This window comes from Pristiophorus japonicus, chromosome 10, assembly GCF_044704955.1.
Source record: "Pristiophorus japonicus isolate sPriJap1 chromosome 10, sPriJap1.hap1, whole genome shotgun sequence".
In the NCBI taxonomy this organism is placed as follows: domain Eukaryota; kingdom Metazoa; phylum Chordata; class Chondrichthyes; family Pristiophoridae; genus Pristiophorus; species Pristiophorus japonicus.
This window is the reverse complement of record NC_091986.1, coordinates 137114517-137131266: the sequence shown is the minus strand read 5'-3', so window position 1 is coordinate 137131266 and position 16750 is coordinate 137114517. Positions and strand designations below refer to the sequence as shown.

Below are 16750 nucleotides of genomic sequence, written 5' to 3'. Positions count from 1 at the left end.
TGTTGTTGTTGTAGTAGTTGAGAGGAGGATTCTAGCAATGACTCCATGACTACATGCAAGTTGTGATCCTGACCAAAGGATCCACCACGGACCCAATCCACGTCCGGATTGTGTCATCGCGCCAACGCTCTTCTCGATCTTCCTCGCTGCAATGCTCCATCTCACGCTCAACAAGCTCCCCGCTGGAGTGGAACTAAACTACAGAACCAATGGGAATCTATTCAACCTTCGTCGCCTCCAGGCTAGATCCAAGGTTGTCCCATCCTCTGTCATCGAACTACAGTACGCGGACGATGCTTGCGTCTGCGCACATTCAGAGGCTGAACTCCAAGCCATCGTCAACATTTTCACCGAGGTGTACAAAAGCATGGGCCTTACACTAAACATCCGTAAGACAAAGGTCCTCTTCCACACAGCACTGCCCCCTGGTCATCAAAATCCACAGCGTGGCCTTAGACAACATGGACCATTTTCCATACCTCGGGAGCCTACTATCAGCAAGGGCAGACATCGACATTGAGGTCAAATACCACCTCCAGTGTGCCAGCGCAGCCTTCGGTCGCTTGAGGAAGAGAGTGTTCGAAGACCAGGCCCTCAAATCTGGCACCAAGCTTTTGGTCTACAGGGCTGTAGTAATACCCGCCCTCCTATATGGCTCAGAGATGTGGACCATATGCAGTAGGCACCTAAAAGCGCTGGAGAAATACCACCAACGCTGCCTCCACAAGATCCTGCAAATCCACTGGGAGGATAGACACACCAACGTCAGTGTTCTCGATCAGGCCAACACCCCCAGCATTGAAGCACTGACCACACTCGACCAACTCCGTTGGGCGGGCCACATCGTCCGCATGCCCGACATGAGACTCCCAAAGCAAGCGCTCTATTCAGAACTCCTATACGGCAAGCGAGTCCCATGTGGGTAGAGGAAACATTTCAAGGACACCCTCAAAGCCTCCTTGATAAAGTGCAACATCCCCACCAGCACCTGGGAGTCCCTGGCCATAGACCGCCCAAAGTGGAGGAAGAGCATCCAGGAGGGCGCTGAGCACCTGAAGTCTCACGCCGAGAACATGCAGAAAACAATCGCAGGCAGCAGAAGGAGCGTGCAGCAAACTTGTCCCACCCACCCTTTCCTTCAACGACTGCCTGTCCCACCTGTGACAGAGACTGTAATTCCCGTATTGGACCTGAGAACTCACTTTTAGAGTGGAAGCAAGTCTTCCTCGATTTCGAGGCACTGCCTGTGATGATGATGAGTTGAGAGAATCAAGCTTCAGACATGCGCAGACCGCCGCCCATCGGCCAACCCAGTAGCTGCTGTTACCGCATGCGCAGACCGCCGCTCACCGGCTGGCTCAGTATCTGCCGAATGCGCATGCGTGTCAATGTTCAGTCGGATAAAGTGATTGGTGCTGGTATCCGTAACCGGCCCCGGGATCGCGTGGCGGCCGCGAATCAGAGCTCGGGTTAGCGTCAGACCCGGAGACGGGAGAGGGAGGCCGCGGTCTTGGGCGAGAGGGCGCGGGCCCTTGGATTGGGCCGGGCCGGGCCGGCAGTGATCCGCCGCCATGTCCGTGTTTCACGACGAGGTGGAGATCGAGGACTTCGAGTATGACGAGGAGACGGAGAGTTATTTCTACCCGTGTCCGTGCGGGGATCAGTTCATCATCAGCAAGGTGGGGGCGGCTGGCCCAGCCCAGCCCAAGCACACACAACCAGAGACTCGTTACCGCCTGCTGACTAGTATAACCATCCAACTGGTAGTGATATAAGTAACCCCCGCCTGACAATAACTAATTGTGATGCTCATGAATCAATCCCCTAACGGGCGATCGCCGCTAGTGAGCGGGTAAGGAGACACTTTAGTTGGTGGGTAATTGTAATAGTTATCATCCAGTAAAGAATCTCCATTTACCATTGTTGCTGGAGGTGATTTACTGGGCTGTTAATACTATTTATATAACAGTCTCATTGGATTATAAATTGCAGGAAAAAATTGTGGTATCTTTGTGATTTTTTTTTGGGATGTCTTGCAGGTTATAGAGGCTGAAGGGATAGGAAGCTGACTAGAAGAGCATTGGCATTTTGTAGAAAAGCATTGGAATAGTCATACAAAATCAAAATGCTGAGGATGCTGGAAATCGGAAATAAAAACAGATAATGCTGGAAATACAGGTCGGGCAGCATCTGTGATGTGGGAAGAGTTAATGTTTTAGGTCGGTGATGTTTCTTTAACTCTTTCTCCACAGATGTCTGAATTGCTGAGCATTTCCAGCATTTTCTGTTTTTATTTTGGAATAGACCTGTTTGGAGGTGACAAAGGTATGGAAGAGGATTTCAACAGCAGGTGGACTGAGGCAGGGGCAGAGAGGATATGGGGTCAGAAGTTGTGAACAGTTTTGCTCAGCCTGAGATATTGGCCAGGGTGGGGGATAGAGTTGGTGGCAAGGTTATGTAGTTTGTAACTGGGGCCCTGGCTGATGGCAGGAAGTTGAGGGAGAGTTATGACATAGGTCTGTGTGGCACACATTGAAGAACTTTGTAAGGATAACGGAAATTGGAGATGGGATTGTACTTTGCAGAAGTTGTGATGAATGGAGGGTCAAAGGTTAGGCAGTTGGGAGTTTGAGTGCAGTTGTAAGTGACTTGGGGAGTGTTTTTTCCAGGGCAGTCACAGAGGAAGGGGGATGTGTTTGGAGATAGTCTTGTTTGTGATTCAAGACCAGAGAGAGGCTGTGGGAGGTGGTACACTACAAGGACTTTAAAGGAGTGGTAGGACAGGAGAAGTTGCTAGAGGAGTAGGAGATAGACCGATGTGTGACTTCATGATGGGGGTCATATTGCTAAGGTGGTTTGGGACAGATGGTGTAAAGTATAAACAGGTGAGGAGGTACTTATGGGCTAGGAAAGGAGAAAAATGTTTTGAGAATCCCAGTCTTGTCCTGTCGCATTTACTTTCAAATGTAAAGTGATCAAGGACAAGATCAAACTTGTCTGCAACATTCTCCTCTGCCTGTCCAAGTCCATAATCCTGTATGAAGAATGGTCACCTGAGAGGATCTGAATCAGCACATTTGAGAGGTGGAGAAAAATTGGAAGGAAAAAAAAAATAACCTTGTTTTGGTATCTTACAGGAAGATCTGGAAAATGGGGAAGAAGTTGCAACATGTCCGAGTTGTTCTTTGATAATCAAAGTCATTTATGATAAAGTAAGTTGTCATTTATTTGGATGATGCTCAAAACCATTGTCCTGCCTTTAATTTAATATTTGAGCATTTGTCCAATTGGAAAATTACTAATTCAGTGGCCTGCAATGTTTGATGCACCATGATCTCAGATATAACATAATAGATTTGTTCAAGAGCCATATAAAATATTACCATAGCAGCCTTATAGATGATGCAATATACAAGCAGTATTCAGAAACAAATCTTGTTCAGTTTCAGCTGAAATTATGAACCTGCTGGGCCATTAAATCATGTCTACTCCATAAATAAAGACATTGAAAACAATAGAACTTTCACAAGAATTGCTTTTCAGTTTCTGCAATTCTGAGATGTCTATATACACACTTATGTGAAAGCTTCAAGTAAGACTATATCCACATATATTCATCTGTGGAAGAATTCATTACTATGCTCTTGCCAACCATCTATAAATTTATAGTTTACAAACAGATTTTGAAAATATTGAAAGCTGTATTAAATAAATAGCTTCATGATTGTGTGCTAGTCTTAAAAAAAAAAAGTATTAACTAGCATTACTATGACCAATATGAAAGATCATCATTGGCCCATAATTTACTGTCAAAATAACGGCAAGGCATATGGCTCACCATCGAAATGCATTGAATGGCACGAAGTTGCAGTTCTTGCACGATAGATACGAACTAAAGTTAGGTCACATAATTTCACATCTAAATACCCCTTTAACAATGTGATTAATGTTAATTACTACCAGTCAACCTCTCTGGCACTGAAAATTAACTTTTACAAATGTGGAGCATCATTCATTCAAGTTTTAATTGTTGGGAGATTTTAAAAATGTAAAATTTTAAAGTTAAAATTTATTTATTTTTTTCTTTCAATTCGGTCTTTCTCTCTTTATTTCTCTTTCTGTACTGGATTTGATGTTGAATTCACACATTCTAACTTGTACTTCCTTAAGGGATAAGGGGTAAGCCATTTAGGACCGAGATAAGGAGAAACTTCTTCACCCAGAGAGTGGTGAACCTGTGGAATTCTCTCCAACAGAAAGTTGTTGAGGCCAATTCACTAAATATATTCAAAAAGGAGTTCGATGTAGTCCTTACTACTAGGAGGATCAAGGGGTATGGTGAGAAAGCAGGAATGGGGTACTGAAGTTGCATGTTCAGCCATGAACTCATTGAATGGCGGTGCAGGCTCGAAGGGCCGAATGGCCTACTCCTGCACCTATTTTCTATGTTTCTCTGTCCTTGCACTGCTAATTTCACAATCCTTTTAATCTAATTGGTTAAAAAGATGCACAGTTGCCTGCCCTGTTCATTCAGATCCCAGATGCCCAACTTCCTATGCTGTGATGTTATCAACTTGCACTTTCAGAATTTGCCATGTAAAATGTAAAAATCTGCAAAGGCAAGTCTAATTAGCAGCAGATGTTAGATTCACTGCTACAGGAAATTATGGGCTCATCAATTTTAGCTCCGATAATGCACTCCGGTAGTTGTTGCAAAATAGGTTCTTTGGCCCATTTAATTCTTCCAGAATGTCACTGCACCTGTGTCTTGTTCAGTGTTCCAGCCTCCATTAACTGTCATCTCTTCATTGACACAGGTAAACTGTTCTTAACTCGAAGAGGTTGGAATAAACCAGTGTCTTTCTCAGCTTTTTCCTCTTTATTTTTTCTTTAGCCTTCCCACCCCCTCAAAAGCAAAAACAATTTGTATATGTTACAGATTGTGGCCAGAAAGATTTAAGATCCGACAATTTTATACAAATTCTTTCCAGAACATTTAGTACACATGAAATGATGGAAAGATTCAAAATATAGGTTGCTTACTCTCTCACGACTTAATTAATTTTAAGATCCAGTGCACACCATCTATGCATGATCTCATTTTGACAGTTTTTTTTAAGTGCATAGGGGGATCAACCTTATACTCAGGACTGACTTCCCCTTCTCTTGACCCTCTCCCCGCCCCTAAATGTGTGCTTGTATTCTCATCTCCGATCAACTTTACGAGTTCAGTAACTCCGAATTAAATGCAAAGTGGCAAAGTCAAGAGTCACACTTGTAGTGGAAAATAAATTGGAGTATCCAGCCCCAAGACTAGCTGGAGTAAATTGGAGCACTCCCGGCACCTTCACCATGTGGAGCTGTCAGGAGGATTCTCCGACTCGGAATCTGCGCAGTGTTGACTTGGGGAGGGGGCTTGCCTGAGTTTGTTTTCCCACCACTTACACTTAATAATGTCCATAATAATCTTTTGAGTCAGCTCTCCATTTGTGCAACAGAGGAATGAGGAGAGAGCTGGGATGTATATCTCTCAGCTATCAATATAATCTGTTAGCTTCTGAAATTCTCATCCGATGGAGCCTGGGCTGATTTTAAATCAAGTGTCATTTTTATTTAATTGTATTCAGGGATTTGTAGCTAGTGCTTTGTGTATTGACTTCAATGATTCGTCCATTTTTCAATAAAAATTGAAAATAAGTCGTGCTCATTTTGCAAATTTCTACCAATGCAAACCATCATCTTTCAGATGAGTCGTTAAACCGTCTGCCCTCTCGGGTGGATGTAAAAGATCCTATGGCACTATTTCGAAGAAGACCAGGGGAGTTATCCCAGGTGTCCTGGCCAATATTTATCCCTCAATCAACATAACAAAAACAGATTATCTGGCCAATTTTGTTTGTGGGAGTTTGCTGTGCGGAAGTTGGTTGCCGTATTTCCCACATTACAACAGTGACTACACTCCAAAAGTACTTCATTGGCTGTAAGGGGCTTTTGAGATATCCGGTGGTCGTGAAAAGCATTATATCAATGCAAGTCTTATTTCTAACACAAAGTTCAGAGTAAATATTGCATATTTAAAATGTCTTGTCTGAAATCTTGATGTATTTTGCTTCAGGATCAGTTCATGTCTGGAGAAATAGTGGAAATGGTGACTACTGATCAACTGGAAAAAATGAAATGCTGATTGCCAAGATTGCGTAGTTCTGATGAATATGTGAGGCATCTTCAGCGAAGGAGTGATAATTGAATCATGAATCAAGATGTACATGGAGATGATATCCAGTTACCACAACTAAGAGATGGAGTTGTAGTTTATGCAAGATTTGGACTAATCTCACTGCTTACAGTTTTATATGCAAATTATAGACCAAAACCTGTAGTAGAATAAAATCAAAAAGCCATTATTTATTATATGATTCCAAGAAGCTGTTTTAAGCTTTGAGCTGGGGTGAAGCACAAGATAAATATTAGACCGTAATGGGACTAGGACTGGGGTTCTCCCTAATCAGAAGGATGATGGATGTAATGATTTGCTGATCTGGTTTCTGGCTGTCATTGCTTGGGATTGAAAACCTCTTGCTGAATAAGATTTCTTCAGTTTTAAGTTTGCAGTTTGACATTAGAATATTATCAACCCTCCCTATTTGAAGCAGGAAGGTGTAACCGGCCCTCTGACTTGATTTGCTTGGGCAGAGTTCTGCTTTTGAACTGTTGCTCCTGAGAACGTTAACAAGGCATTGTGCAATATTTTATTTATTTTCAGGGAATTGGCTTTAAAATAGCTCTCGAACACCAAAATACAGACTATTGAAAGATAATTCAGTTTATTGTATAATCTTGATGTCAAGTGATTAATTGATAACTGATTATTCAGTGATATTTGCTATATGTAGATGTCCTTTCACAAGTATAATAGGCCCATAAATGGACAATACTAAAGATCCAAGTGACAGACTATTTCTAGCATGGTTAGAGATGGACTCAATCGTTCAAACTACTTGCTGCTGCTGCATTGGTCTTTAGTGGGCTCCTGACCTGGTGGTGTTTGCAGTGGATTATAAAAACTCTTGTGCAGTTGGTCCTTTACACAGTATACTGGTCCTATAGAGAGCGTTGCTGGAGATCACACTAAATAATGAATTGTTTTAATGATCTTGTCCACTATCTCTACATTCTTCTAATTTCAGTTTTGATCATTTTTAAAAAGTGAAATTTACTTGTCGACATTGTGTTAGTCGACATTTGGGAACTGTTACATAGTTGAAAATGGGTTTGGTTCTTAAAACCTTTATTGATCCAAAGTGAAAAGGTGGATGGGAAAAATCAGTTTTGAAGCAGACTTGTCAGTAGCCTTCTGTTTTAATGCAATATTTTATTAAAAGATTTTCACTTTTATTTACCAGCATCTGTGAGTTTGTTCTTTGCTCATGTCTGAAAGGTGACTCAAGACATAGAAAATAGGTGCAGGAGCAGGCCATTCAGCTCTTCGAGCCTGCTTCACCATTCAATATGATCATGGCTGATCATGCAACTTCAGTACCCCACTCCTGCCTTGTCTCCATACCCCCTGATCCCCTTAGCTGTAAGGGCCACCTCTAACTCCCTCTTGAATATATCCAACAAACTGGACTCAACAACTTTGTGGTAGAGAATTCCACAGGTTCGCCATTCTCTGGGTGAAAAAGTTGCTCCTCATCTCGGCCCTATATGGCTTATCCTTAAACTGTGACCCCTGGTACTGGACTTCCCCCAACATAGCGAACATTCTTCCTGCATCTAACCAGTCCTGTCATAATTTTATATGGTTCTGAGATCCCCTCTCATTCTAAATTCCAGTGAGTATAAGCCTAGCCAATCCAGTCTTCATATGTCAGTCCTGCCATCCCGGGAATTAGTCTGGTGAACCTTCGCTGCACTCCCTCAATAGCAAGCACGCCCTTCCTCAGATTAGGAGACCAAAACTGTTCACAATATTCAAGGTGTGGCCTCACCAAGGCCCTGTACAACTGTAGTAAAACAGCCCTGCTCCTATACTCAAATCCTCTCGCTATGAAGGCCAACATGCCATTTGCTGCCTTTACTGCCTGCTGTACCTGCATGCCTAACTTCAGTGACTGATGTACCATGGCCCGTTGCACCACTCCTTTTACTAATCTGTCACCATTCAGATAATCAGCTGCCTTGTTTTTGCCACCAAAGTGGATAACCTCACATTTATCCACATTATACTGCATGTGCCATGCATTTGCCCATTCACCTAACCTGTTTTGTCACCCTGCAGCCTCTTAGCATCCTCGTCACAGCTAACTCTGCCACCTAGCATATTATCATCTGTAAACTTGGAGTTACTACATTCAATTCCTTTGTCCAAATCATTAATATATATTGTAAATAGCTGGGGTCCCAGCACTGAACCTTGCAGCACCCCACTAGTCACTGTCTGCCATTCTGAAAAGGACCCATTTATTCCCACTCTGCTTCCTGTCTGCCAACCAGTTCTCTATCCACATCAATACATTACCCCCAATACCATGTGCCTTAATTTTGCACACTAATCTCGTGTGAGACCTTGCCAAAAGTATTTTTGAAAGTCCAAATACACCACATCCACTGCTTTTCCCTTATCCACTCTGCTAGTTACATCCTCAAAAAAAAACTCTAGACGATTTGTCAAGAATGATTTCTGTTTCATAAATCCATACTGACTTGGACCGATCCTGCCACTGCTTTCCAAATGTGCTGCTATTACATCTTTAATAATTGATTCCAGTACTTTCCCCACTACTGATGTCAGGTTAACCGGTCTATAATTCCCTGTTTTCTCTCCTTTTTTAAAAAGTGGGATTACATTAGATACCCTCTAATCCATAGGTACTTATCCAGAGTCCATGGAATTTTGGAAAATGACCACCAATGCATTTACTATTCCTAGGGCCACTTCCTTAAGTACGCTGGTATGCAGACTATCGGGCCCTGGGGATTTATCTGCCTTCACTCCCATCAGTTTCCCTAGCCCCATTTCCTGATCAATAAGGATTTCCCTCAGTTCTTCCTTCTCACTAGACCCTCGGTCCCCTAGTATTTTCAGGAGGTTATTCGTGTCTCCCTTAGTGAAGACAGAACCAAAGTATTTGTTCAATTGGTCTGCCATTTCCTTGTTCCCCATTATGAATTCACCTGATTCTGACTGCAAGGGACCTACATTAGACTTCACTAATCTTTTTCTCTTCACATATCTATAGAAGCTTTTGCAGTCAGTTTTTATGTTCCCTGCAAGCTTACTCTCATACTCTTATTTCTCCCCCCCCCCCCCGCCCCCCACCCTTCTAATTAAACCCTTAGTCCTCCTGAATTCTAAATTTCTCCCACTCCTCAGGTATGCTGCTTTTTCTGGTTAATTTATATGCCTCTTCCTTGGATTTAACACTATCCCTAATTTCCCTTGTTAGCCACAGTTGAGCCTCCTTTCATGTTTTAATTTGATGCCAGACAGGCATGTACAATAGTTGTAATTCATCCATGTGATCTTTAAATGTCTGCCATTGCCTATCCACCATCAAACCTTTTAAGTATCATTCGCCAGTCTATCCTAGCCAAATCACGTTGCATACCATCGAAGTTTCCTTTCTTTAAGTTCAGGACCCTAGTCTCTGAATTAACTGTCGCTCTCCATCTTAATGAAGAATTCTACCATATTATGGTCACTCTTCCTCAAGGGGTCACGCACGACCAGATTGCTAATTAATCCTCTCTCGTTACACAAGACCCAGTCTAGGATGGCCTGCTCTCTAGTTGGTTCCTCGACTAGAAAACCATCCCTTATACACTCCAGGAAATCCTCCTCCACAGTATTGCTACCAGTTTGGTTAGCCCAATCAATATGTAGGTTAAAGTCACCCATGATAACTGCTGTACCTTTATTGCACGCGTCCCTAATTTTCTGTTTGATGCTGTCCCCAACCTCCCTACTACTGTTTGGTGGTCTGTACACAACTCCCACTAATGTTTTCTGCCCTTTGGTGTTTCGCAGCTCTACCCATATAGGTTCCACATCATCCAAGCTAATATCCTTCCTTACTATTGTGTTAACCTCTTTAACCATTAACGCTACCCCACCTCCTTTTCCTTCCTGTATATCCTTAATGAATATTGAATACCCCTGGATGTTGAGTTCCCAGCCTTGGTTACCCTGGAGCCATGTCTCCGTAATCCCAATTACATCATACCCGTTAACAGCTATCTGCGTTGTTAATTCGTCCACCTTATTACGAATGCACCTCGCATTGAGACTCGGAGCCTTTAGGCTTGTTTTTTTAACACTTTGTCTTTTTAGAATTATGTTGTAATGTGGCCCTTTTTGATTTTTGCCCTTGATTTCTCTGCCCTCCTCGTGTTTTTCTCCTTCGTACCTTTTCCTTGCTCCCTTTTTACTTCCCTCTGCCTCCCTGCATAGGTTCCCATCCCCCTGCCATATTAGTTTAACCCCTCCCCAACAGCACTAGCAAACACTCCCCCTAGGACATAGGTTCTGGTCCTGCCCAGGTGCAGACCGTCCGGTTTGTACTGGCCCCACCTCCCCCAGAACCGGTTCCAATGCCCCAGGAATTTGAATCCCTCCTCCTTGCACCATTCCTCAAGCTACGTATTCATCTGAACTATCCTGCAATTCCTATTCTGACTAGCACGTGGCACTGGTAGCAATCCTGAGATTACTACCTTTGAGGTCTTACTTTTTAATTTAACTCCTAGCTCCCTAAATTCAGCTTGTAGGACCTCATCCCGTTTTTTACCTATATCGTTGGTACCGATATGCACCACGACAGCTGACTGTTCCCCCTCCCCCTCCAGAATGCGCTGCAGCCGCTCCAAGACATCCTTGACCCTTGCACCAGTCATAAAATCACTATACTTCAAGATGAGAAAAAACTTTGGCCCTTCTCTTGTGTCAGGAACACTCGGTCCTAGGTTACCCTGATGTGATTCGGCTTGACAATCCTAATTTGGTATAACAAGGCTACATTGGCTCCCAGTTAAGCAACACCTCGATTTAAAAATTCTCATCCTTGTTTTCAAATCTCTCCATGGTTTCGCCCTCCCTATCTCTGTAATCCCCTCCAGCTCCACAACCCTAGATATTTGTCCTCTACTTCTGGCCTCTTGAGCATTCCTGATTTTAATTACTTCACTGTTGGTGGCCATGCCTTCAGCTGCTAAGGCTCTAAACTCTGGAATTCCCTCCTTAAACCTCTCCGCCTCTATCTTTTCTCCTTTTAAGATGCTTCTTAAAACCTACTCTTTGACCAAGCCCTGCCCTAATTTGTCCTTATGTGGCTCAGCATCAAATTTTGTTTTATAATGCTCCCCTGAAATGCCTTTGAATGTTTTACTGCGTTAAAGGCACTATATCAATACAAGTTGTTATTATAACACTAGCAGAATCAATTGTACACACACCATTCAAACAACAATTGACGGAATCAAAGTTGGTATTATCTGGTCCAAGCCTCTGGACAGCAGGGCAGCGTGAAAGGTCTTGTTTAAAATCTACTGTGTTTCGTTCTGTTCATGTTCTTACACATCTACTCTTTTCCTTATATTCTCGCATCAGCTGAAACTCACTGGCTCCACCTTGTCTAGTTTCAACTAGCAGTTCTCTTACACCAATTATGGGTTTTTGTTTGCTTGGATTAGGTGTGACGTCCCTCTAATCGATTGTCAAAGCATGCAATTGATCAGTTGATACCGGTTGAGAAAGTTATTAGCAGTTTTTAGGCAGTCCCTCGGAGTCGAGGATGACTTGCTTCCACACTAATGAATTCTTAGATGACTGATGAGTCCAATACAGTCTCTTGTCACAGGTGAGGCAGACAGTGGTTGGAGGGACGGGTAGGTGGGGTGCTTGGGTTTTTGTGTGCTCCTTCCGCTGTTTGCGCTTGGCTTCCGTGTGTTCCCGACGAAGAGACTTGAGGTGTTCAGCATCTTCCTGATGCTGAGTGGTCTTGGGCAGTTTAAAAAGTATTGTACACATCCTTGTTGGCTCCACTCTGTCCAGCTTCAACCATCTCAACAGTTATCTGACCATCTTAATGCATCCACTCAGAATAGCTGTATATTTCTCTCCTTGTTACATGTAGTTATTTCTTAAATTTATTTAGAGTTTTTGCTTTCCCCACCCTGCCCAGAAGTCCATTCCAAGCGTTGATCACTCTCTGTATGAATTTCCTCATGATATCAGTCCTTATATTACCTTTTAAAGTACTAGTTTGAACCTGTGTCTCCATTTGGACTATTCTCATTGCTGAACCATACCATTTATTATCGTGTATACCTCTAATATCATTTTACATACACCTCCCTTCCAAGCTGAAAAACCCAAGCCTCCAATCTTTCTTCATAACTCAAGCTCCTGACAGGAGGGAGCAGCCATATAGCTCTTCTCCAGCACCAGTGCTGAATGTCTCCCCTGTTTCTCAGTGACCAGAACTACACACAGCAACCAAGGTGTAGTCTGAACAGAGCTAACCATGCTAAAGATAGTCATTTGGATCTTGAGCATTGTCAATTTATGGGCCTATATTTCGATCACAACTTTCTCTGGCTTGTATTCTTCTGTTTTGGCTATGTAGTTCAACATTCTATTGTCTTTGTTGATTGCTGCTTTGCATTGGCTGGACATGTTGAGGTCTCAACTTCATTTTGAGCTTTCAACACCATGAAGTATTCATGTTTTTTTTTTGGAAATTCGTAGCCAATCGTTCCAATTCTTTGTCAAATCACAAACGCCAGAGGTCACCTTGCACACGCCAAGGATCACTCTGCGCCAATGCTCTTAGCCAAAAGGCCTAGAGCCACTGCACCGTTCCTGGATACCCAGTTTTCTTTTGCGTGTCTGCATTAAATTATATCTGCCATTGTTTATTTCATTCACGTATTTTGGCTTGGCTCTTTAATTTCTGGGTGACCTCTGATTTCACTGCCTTCCCTAATTTGGTATCATCTGCAAATTTAAACAGTATGCATTGAGTTTCAGAATCCAAGTAATTTGATGTAAATTAGAAACAGCAGCGTCCCAACACACCCCTGGGGCACCACACTCCGTACTTCCCCACCCCACCATCTTAACATAACTCCTATAAACAGTACCTGTTGTTTACAACAGTTTTTTGACCAAGTTTTGCCCTGAATCCCCACAGCTTTGTGCTTAATTAGTAATCTTGTGTGGAATTTTATCAATGCCTTTTTGTTAGTTTAAATATCATTGGCTTTACTACAGTTGACTCGGGTTGTCACTTAAAGAAATCTGAGTTGGTCAGGCATTACCTTCCCTTTTTAAAGCTACGTTCAAAATAACCACCAACAACAACAACTTGTATTTATATAGCGCCATTAACGTAAAACATCCCAAGGCGCTTCACAGGAGTGTTATAAGACAAAACAAATAAATTTGACACTGAGCCACACAAGAAATTACAGCAGATGACCAAAAGCCTGGTCACAGAGGTAGATTTTAAGGAGCATCTTAAAGGAGGAAAGAGAGGTAGCGAGGTGGAGAGGTTTAGGCAAGGAGTTCCAGAATTTGGGGCCTAGGCAACAAGGCATGGCCATCAATGGTTGATCAGTCATAATCAGGGATGATCAAGATCAAGAGGCCAGAATTTGAGGAGAGTACTAGATGTCGGTCAAGCAGTCTGACAATTTAGAGACCATAGAGGGGGTGAGAGAAGTGATGGTGAGGTAGAGGTAGGTGTCATAGAAACATAGAAAATAGGTGCAGGAGTAGGCCATTCGGCCCTTCGAGCCTGCACCGCCATTCAATGAGTTCATATGGTAACTGATGGCGTGTTTTCGGATGATGTCGCCAAGGGGCAGCATATAGATGAGGAATAGGAGGGGGCCAAGGATAGATCCTTGGGGAACACCAGAGGTAACGATGCAGGAGTGGGAAGAGAAGCCATTGTACAGATAATTTATTCCTGATGATGTGGTTTATTGTAAATACAGAATATAAAATTTGTAAAACACTACAGGTTCATCAGCATCTAAAAAGACACGTTAACACTTTTGTGTTCAGTTTTTCAGATTTACAGTATTCACAATGTGGTTTACATAAATCTGGCAAATCCCATGAAAATTGTATGCATGATGTTAACAGCTAACTAACAACTACCTATTTTGGTTGTTGTGACTCAACTTGTACAGCTGCGAGGGGGTGCTTTTGCACACTGGAGTGATTAATTGATTTTTCTCCTTTGTCACGATCTATGCCCAAGCTTTGGGGATCACATGCTTTCAATATGATTGCTGGCTATTATAGCAGAGGACAAGGAACTGGCGTTGAGTACTCCATTTCACCAGCCCCAAATCCAGCTGCATTTTGAGCTCCTCTAATGTGTGACTCCACTATGTGGCCAGCTAGATCATTCCAAACATTGATCACCTTTGGAGTGAAGGATTTTTTAAAAAGATCTGTTTTAAAATTCATTTTCAGTATGATCAATTGATCTTACAAGGTGTCAGCTTTGACTCAGTAGTAGCATTCAAGCTCCACTCTGGAGACTTGAGCACATAATCTAGGCTGGCACTTAAGTGTAGTACTGAGGGAGTTGATGCACTGTTGGAGGTGCCATCTTTCACATAAGATATTAAACTAAAGAGAGTCTGCCCTCTCAATGGACACAAAAGGTCCGGTGACGCTATTTAAAGAGTGGCAGTGTTCTCCCCACAGCAATTGTCAACATTTACTCCACAACAATCTCCACCAAAAACAACTAGCTATTTTTGTACTGCTGTTTGTAGGGCCTAATTGCAAACTAGTTACTTACTGGCTTTGTGGCATGTGTTTTTGAAGTTTCTCTCCTATCGCATGCATTAAAAAAAACTCTAGTCATTAACTGGTTGGACAACACCACAGACTAATTACTAATTTGGGATGATCCTTGCTGCTCTGTCTTTACACCCCCTCTAATGCAATGTTGTCCAATACATGAGCTACATGTGGCTAATTGGGAATCTAGATCTGGCTAATTGCATTTCTGATTAGTAAATAAAAAATGAGCAATAAACACCGTCATTGAGCATGTGATCTCAGTACTCACTCGCGTGGTGTATGCACGTGCACTTGTATCTTTTTGTGCATTTGTTGGTAAAATGAGAAGACAAAATGCGTGAGTGCTTTACTTCTTTGGACACTGAAAGGTGGCAGATATTTATTAAGTATATAAACATATGTGAAAATTATTTGTGACTATGTAAAGCGTTTTCCACTAAGCTTAGAATGTGTGACTAAAATGGTGTTGCCATAACCACATCTATGGCCAGTCAGCAATTTCTATTGGACAACACTGCTCTAATGTATCTATGTTGATATAGAAATGTAGCAACAAGAGTTGTATAAAGTATTGCAACTGTGATCTGACAAGTGTAATATAAAGTCTCAACATTAACTGCTGACGATTTGTATTCCATTATTCTGGCTATGTATCCCAATATTGTAATTTTTTTTGAAATTGCTTCTCCATTGTCTCAAAATTGAAATTGTTAGAAAAGTCACTTCCAGATTGCTATGTATGCAACACCTTGTAACCAGCATTCTACCGCCACCAGAGGGCGCATCTATTGGCGTCCCAACGGATTCCAGCATCCTTTGGGAGCACTGCATATAAGCAGGCCTCCCATGCTGTGCTGGCACTCTGGAGTCAGAATAAAGAGACTAAGGTCACACTTACTCAAGTCTAAAGTACTCAGTCACATTGCTTTATTTGAGACATAACAACTGGCAGCGAGTAATAGATAACGAACCATCACGCAAAAATGCAGAGAACTGTTGGTATCCTGGAGAAATTCTCAGAAAGTGACGATTGGGAAGCCTTTGTGGAGCGACTCGACCAATACTTCGTGGCCAACAAGCTGGAAGGGAATGAGAACGCTGCCAAATGAAGGGCGATCCTCCTCACCGTCTGCGGGGCAACAACCTATGGCCTCATGAAGAATCTTCTTGCTCCGGTGAAACCAACAACCAAATCGTATGAAGAAATGTGTACGCTGGTCCGGGAGCACCTAAATCTGAAGGAGAGCATTCTGATGGCAAGATATCGATTTTAGACATGGCGACGGTCTGAAGGCCAGGAAGTGGCGAGCTACGTCACCGAACTAAGGCACCTTGCAGGACATTGCGAATTCGGTGGATTCCTGGAGCAAATGCTAAGAAACGTTTTGTGCTTGGCATTGGCCATGAGGTTATCCTTCGCAAACTATTGACTGTTGAAACACTGAACCTGAGCAAAGCCATAACGATAGCCCAGGCATTTATGTTCACCAGCGATAACACCAAACAAATTTTGATCAGCAAGTACTGTACACAAAGTAACATCGTTTTCAGGCAGGAATGCATATGGCGGAACATACACACCTGCAGCTGCACGATCTCAGATGACTCAGAGTCTGCCATCAAGTGTGAATGCGAGGCAATTAACACCTTGTTGGCGCTGCGGAGCTGATCATCGAGCCCATCAATGCCGCTTCAAACACTATGTGTGCAAAGGCTGTGGAATAATGGGACACCTCCAGCAAATGTGCAGACAAGCTGCAAACCCTGCAAACCACCACGTTGCAGAGGAAAACCGATCCATGGTGGATCAAACTGAATTAGAGACTCAAACTGAGGAGGCAGAAGTGTATGGGATACACATCTTCACCACGAAATGTCCACCGATCATGTTAAAAGTTGAACTGAACAGAATTCCAGTATCCA

At 42.8% G+C, this 16750-nt stretch overlaps 1 protein-coding gene across 1 annotated transcript; it reads left to right on the top strand.

The window, feature by feature from the left end:
• The first annotated feature begins 1382 nt into the window (after window positions 1-1382).
• dph3 (diphthamide biosynthesis 3) lies at window positions 1383-7395 on the top strand. The gene is made up of 3 exons (XM_070891499.1): window positions 1383-1679; window positions 3138-3212; window positions 6116-7395. The coding sequence occupies exons 1-3, from the start codon at window positions 1572-1574 to the stop codon at window positions 6182-6184; spliced, it is 252 nt and encodes an 83-aa protein (XP_070747600.1). The 5' UTR covers window positions 1383-1571; the 3' UTR covers window positions 6185-7395.
• Window positions 7396-16750: the final 9355 nt, after the last annotated feature.

Coding starts and splice junctions, on each gene's coding strand:
- dph3 (XM_070891499.1), top strand. CDS start 1,572: ATGTCCGTGTTTCACGACGAGGTGGAGATCGAGGACTTCGAGTATGAC. Junction 1,680..3,137: donor ATCAGTTCATCATCAGCAAG/GTGGGGGCGGCT, acceptor GGTATCTTACAG/GAAGATCTGGAAAATGGGGA. Junction 3,213..6,115: donor TCAAAGTCATTTATGATAAA/GTAAGTTGTCAT, acceptor ATTTTGCTTCAG/GATCAGTTCATGTCTGGAGA.